The following is a 6207-nucleotide window of genomic DNA, read 5'->3' as shown; positions in this document are numbered from 1 at the left end:
ATGGAAAGTTTTAACTTTCCTTCGTCCTGTAGGAAATTGAATTCGATAGTTAACATCACTTACTTTTTCTTTCACCGTGCAAGGTCCTATATACTTCTGGTTAAAAACCTTACCAGATGTAGGGAGATACACTAGAACCTTGTCTCCGATGTCGAGTTCACGTTTTGCAGCCTTTTTGTCGTAGTTTCTTTTCATCCCTTCTTGTACCATTTCGAGATTCTCATGTGCTACTTTCCATATTTTCTTTATTTTTTCCTTCATTTCTTGTAAAGTGATAGAATCCTTTTCATCTGAAATCAATTGATTTTTTATCACCTCCATGGGCGACCTTACCTGATGGACATATACTAACTGAAAAGGAGAATACCCCAACGATGAATGTACGCTATCACGAACGGCAAATAGCAACATTGGGATGTAGACATCCCATTCCTTTTCATTTTCACAACAGTACGTGCGAAGCATGGTTTTGAAGGTTCGATGAAATCGTTCGACCACTCCTTGGCTCTGTGGGTGATAAGGAGATGATAAGCAATGCTTAATACTCTGACAGGCTAAAAATGATGCAAACTTTTTAGACGTAAAGTTGGTTCCTTGGTCAGTTTGTACTTCTTTTGGCAAACCAACCAGCGAGAAGAACTTATTAAGCGCTTCTATTATCTTATCAGCACTCACAGTTCTTAAAGGAATAGCTTCTGGAAATCTGGTAGCACTACACATAATTGTCAGCAAATACTCGTTGCCTTTACTAGACCTAGGAAGAGGTCCCACACAATCCAAAACCAGTCTTTCAAAGGGTTCACCTGGAACTTCAATGGGTTGCAATAGCACCACTTTAGGGTCATGTTGCGCTTTACCTACTTTTTGACATAAATCACAATTTTTACAATATTCACTACAATCTTTGTGCATCTTAGGCCAATAAAAATACCTCAATAATTTCTCATAAGTTTTGTTTATACCTAAATGACCAGAATAACTACTGTCATGAGCAATACCTAGAACAAAATTCTTATAACTATTTGGAATAATCACTTGTTCTACAACATCATTAACATTTCTACTCTTAAACTTCCTCATTAGGACTCCATCCTTAACAAAGTAACACTTGCCTTCCTTCTCGATATCATTTATATCAACAAGGGCATTATCTCTTATTACCTTCAAATTCTCATCTTCAATTTGAGATTTAACAAATTCTTCCTTATTAACTTTCAGCATTCGCAAAGGAGTACTGACTTTACTTACTTTTATTGTTTCTGGACTGTCTTTAAACAAGTTTTGTAAATCCAAACCGTCGTCATCATTTACCTTTCCTTCGGCACTCTTACTTCTTGTAGTAACTGCACAAGCAGGAAATATGTTTGGAAATGTACATTCAACTTCTGTAATAGATGAAGAATTAGAGGGTTTTTCTGTCAAAATTGGATTACTGCTTCCAAAAACTTTGTCTCCACATAAATCATTTCCAAGAATTAACTCTATTCCCGACACTGGGATTTCTCTCACCAAAGCAATTTTAACAAATCCCGAAATTAACGGAGTTTGCAACTTTACTTCTACTAATGGAGCCGAGAATTCAGGACCAAACCCACGCAGAAGTACATACTCTCCAGTATCCTTCCACTGGTCATACATATTTCTTATCATTACAGACTGTACCGCTCCGGTATCTCTTAACCACCTTACTTTCTTTTTTTCAACACAAGGGAGGTGTAACCAACCTTCTCCCATAAAAGGGTCATACAATTCAGTACCTTTGGATTTGGTACTCTTTTCAGGTAGTGCCATTCTATTTTCTTTTACATTAGTCTCAACATAACCAATATTATTAACATTTTGAACACAATTGTTACCCATTTTGTAACCAATATTCTCATCAACATTACATACATTATTATCAATGCTATTGTTACAGTAACTCTTACCTGGCCTAAGGGGAGAAGCAAACAAACAAGGACTAATGTCACCACATGCTTGCGGTTGATTTAACAATGCAATAGTATTTTCAGGTTTATGATCATCCTTCTTAGAATGTACAGGTTTATCTTTAACTTTATTTACCACTTGAATTGGACGGTTTTCTGTGCGATGTGGACAACTCCTACTGATGTGTCCTGGTTTGCCACAACTGAAGCATACAAAATCTCTAAAGTTTTCGCCTACATTTTGATAACGGGGTGTAAACTGATCATTTCCACTGGATCCTGCTTTTCCAGCACTAACACTAGGACCATAACTATTTTGACTTGCCCCTCTAAAACCTCTATTAAAGGATTTATTATAAACTCCCCCTGATGATACCTGTAAACTCGTAGTCTTACCTTGTGCCTTGTAATTTTGACGCTTTTCCCACACTCTGTTCCTTCCAATTCTAGGAGTGAAGTCAGTATGATACAGCTTATGGGTCAATGCGTAATTATCAGACAATCTAGTGGCTTCAACCACATTATCTACATCACGTTCATCCAAATATGTCTTAATAAGTGGATTAATACCATCCTTAAACTGCTCAAGCAAGATAAGTTCCTGAAGCTTACCGAAATCACCATTAACTTCTCTGGCATTTATCCACCTATCATACCACAGGCGTTGTTCCCGTGCATACTCCATATGAGTGTGACCATCTCTTTTTATCCAGCTTCTGAATTTCTCTCTATACCTCTCAGGCACCCATTCATAAGCTTTCAAAACCTCAGATTTAACTCTCTCATAATCCTTAGAATCATCCAAAGATAAGGCAGCAAATACTTCCCTAGCCTTTCCTCGAAAAGAGGTTTGAACCAACGTGCTCCACGACGTTCTCGGCCATTCACGCTGTTCTGCTACTTTCTCAAATTGTAAAAAAAAAGAATCTACTTCATTCTCAACAAAAATGGGTACACTTTTTACTGCGTTGTCTACCTGAAAAGACTTTAGTGCTACTTTGGATTTTCCTTCTACTTCAATTTTCTTTATCTCTAGTTCTATCCTCTTTTGCTCAACCTCAGCTTCTAATCTTTTAAGTTCGACAGCTCTCTCATTTCCTAATCTAACTATTTGCAAATGAATCTGCATCTGCTCAACACTCATCCCTTCATAAACAAGTTTAGACTTTTTTGGTTTGACTTTAAGTGACTTGGTTTTTTCACGTACGGCTTTGGCACCTTCCTCTTCACTTGTACTATCCTCTGTATTATTATCACTAGCACTTTGCTGGCTATCAGCTTCTTCTTTTTCCCAATTCATTAGTAACAACGCTTCCTTATCAGACAAAATTTCTAAAGTCATTAGCGCCTCACTTACTTTATTTGAGATTTCTTGCTTCCTTGCAGATTCTGATACTTCTACATTATAGTACCTAGCTAGAACAATCCAGTCTATTTTAGTTATACCTTCTAACTTTTCACCACTAGGACTACGTATGAAATCTTTCAAATCAAACATCTTTAATAACCTGCTCAAAATAACACAGCAAGACAAATATAGCGCTAACACTATCACAACTCTCCCCCCTCTTTAAAGTATATGGAAGTGCTAAAAAGCAATTAACGGTTGACAGAATAAGCTAACACCGAGGATAAGTTAATAGGGATACGTTCGGGTTTCGTTCGACAGGCCCCCATGTAACATAAGAAAACATAATCTCTTATACTAAGGATTTACGAGCAGAATATATCAGGAAACAGTGATAACCCATAATAACTTAAAATGTACTTTAATAACAATTAGTAAAGAAATTAAAGTCACAAACAGAACATTAAACCAATTACAAACGCATTACACAATAGCACTTAATCAAGACTACTAATCACTAATTTCTGCAGTTCACCGTATAATACCCAAGTGGCAATGCTTTACATAATCACAACATATAATACACTGTAGTAACATCAAACAGTTAGTGGCAACCAACGTTACATCACACAAAAAAACGTCCGAATGGATAAACAATACATTACCATATATTCCTTAAAAACTTGATACACTTATTATCACTTGTTTGTTGCGACTCCCCGAAAATCACCGTTGTGGGGCTTTATATACTCACTCACGCTAGACATCCATGTACAAAACATAATATTTCGGTACATTATCCTTGGCGACTACTGACTACGCCAAGCGGTACTGCCATCTGTTGGCTAGTGTACACCTTTTTTATGCAAATATAAATTTCCAACCTTTTCTGCAATTTTATACTCAATAAATCATATTCCTTTACAATATATATATATATATATATATATATATATATATATATATATATATATATATATATACATATATGGGATGCTTCTAGCTTTCCCGGTGCCTCCTGTGGCTTCTGATAGAGTTAAAAGCTAGAATCATGGTGAAGAGTAGTAAATTAATGTTTCCTATGAGAAAGTATAAATTATACTACTAAAAGTATCCAATCTTAATGCATGCATAGCAAGGTCAAGAAAATATTCTTGGTACTTTTCCTTCTCAGGTAAAATCACAGAAAATACCCGGTCAATCCTGTTGGAATTCCCTTATTTTCCAATATTTGTTGAATGTTATTGGTACTTCATCATACTGTTCATAGTACTGTATTGTAATTAACTCCCCAGTGCTTGGGAGTCTTCCAATGAAGTACAAAACAAAAATACTGGGTAGTCCTTTTAAATTACAATTCTTGGTAATTTTGCCTGGTCTGATGAACCATGAAAGTTCTAGCGCAAAATTTCTCTCTAGAGGTTATAGGGAGCAATTCTTTTTCATCTTTGCAAAATTTTTATCGGTGTCCCTTCTTAGAATGAGTTTCTTCATCATCAAGAAGAACACTATTACTTGCAACATATTTATGTGAAAGGCAGTAAACTAAGGGGACCATTTTCTGAACACAAAGGTGTCCTCTAAATATTCACCATGATCAGAGAACTCGCTTGTAATGAACTGAGATATGATCACGATTGTCCTGAAACCCCTTCCAAGCTTCAATTCCTCACAGCCACTTGAGATCTTTTTTGGTTTACCTCTGTGTCAACTACGGTATAGCGGAATGTGTTGGCGCCTCCCTTAATGAAACCTATAAACTGAAGGTTAAGGGTATTTTATAAGTAAAAATATAAAATTATGGTACTTACATATATAAAACAGTTAAATTGAGTATCCCTTCCTCTCTTTCACCTTCTTGAGACGTCCTGGGTCTGTAAGTGCAAGGTTTTGGAGGGTTGTTTCAAGAATGGAGGCCCAAAGCTGGCGGATAGCAGATTCCAAACGTGGAACTGAAGAGGTGTCCATGTCACGCAACTCTATTTTATTAACCCCCAAAGATTTTTTATGGGGTTAATATCAGGATTATTACCTGGCCAGCCTTTGAAATAGTTCACCTCAGAGTCCCTTAATCAGTCTGTTACAAGTTTGGCCGTGTGAGCGGGAGCCCCATCCTGCATAAAAACTTCTGCCTTGGTCTGCTCGAAAGTCAGGAAGATTGTCTGCCAATAACACCAGATAGTTGTACTGGTTCACATTTCCATTAGCAGGAAGTACAATTAGCTTCCCAACACCATAAAAAGTAAACACGGCCCAAACCATAAGAGAGGCAAGGTGCTTCAGGATCTTTTTTGTGAAGCAAGGTTTCAAGGTGTCATCACCTGGCTTGTGGTAAACCTTGGCAGCTGGGGTGCCAGACACCGTGAATGTTGATTTGTCACTCTAAAAAAACTGGTTTCCACTGCTCATTGGTCCAAGTTAAATATTTCTTGGCAAATTTTACACGATTATCAACTTGCCAACACGTAATCCAAGAAGTAGTGTGGGCATGATAAATTTTATATATCAGTCGTCTTTCAGTAACTGCTGGATCAACCTGATAGTCACATCACCAAGGAGATATGGGTTCTTTTACTGTAAAAGTCTTGCTGTTAAGAGAAGATCATTCCTTACTTGTCTATCAATATTTTTTCTGGTCCTTAAAGTCATCTTACGTGGTCTACCAGGCTTTGGCAAAGGGGCAGGAAGTCAAGCCTCCCCAGATTCACGATAGCGCTTGATCAAGTGCTGCACTTTTTGTAGCTTCAAACCAGTGAGACTCGACATTTCCGGCAATTTATGGTTTGCTTTGAACAATATTACTATTTTAATGTGTTTGTTCTTATCCAGGGTCTGTTTGGGCATGATAAGGGTTATATGTAAGGCAAAATTGGAGGGTAACACGAACCCAAAAGGGGACAAAAAGTGGGACACAAAAGACACAATGCAGAT

The 6207-nt window shown here is 37.2% G+C and overlaps 1 protein-coding gene and 1 long non-coding RNA gene across 2 annotated transcripts in view; one reads left to right on the top strand and one right to left on the bottom strand.

Annotated features, from left to right (window-relative positions):
- Positions 1–3972, bottom strand: part of LOC137635477 (uncharacterized) — a 5846-nt gene extending 1874 nt beyond the window's left edge. Inside the window, exons 1-2 of the mRNA XM_068367938.1 lie at positions 3942–3972; positions 1–2131 (exon numbers count right to left, since the gene is read on the bottom strand). The exon at positions 1–2131 is cut by the window's left edge and continues 450 nt beyond it. Of these exons, the coding sequence (XP_068224039.1) occupies positions 1–1860 (1860 nt within the window). The 5' untranslated portion in view covers positions 1861–2131; positions 3942–3972. The remainder of the gene's footprint in view (positions 2132–3941) is intronic.
- Positions 1–6207, top strand: part of LOC137635482 (uncharacterized) — a 316267-nt gene that overhangs the window by 153154 nt on the left and 156906 nt on the right. The window lies entirely within an intron of this gene.

Source organism: Palaemon carinicauda, unplaced genomic scaffold (assembly GCF_036898095.1).
Source record: "Palaemon carinicauda isolate YSFRI2023 unplaced genomic scaffold, ASM3689809v2 scaffold13, whole genome shotgun sequence".
Lineage (NCBI taxonomy): Eukaryota > Metazoa > Arthropoda > Malacostraca > Decapoda > Palaemonidae > Palaemon > Palaemon carinicauda.
This window is presented reverse-complemented; position numbering and strand designations above follow the sequence as displayed.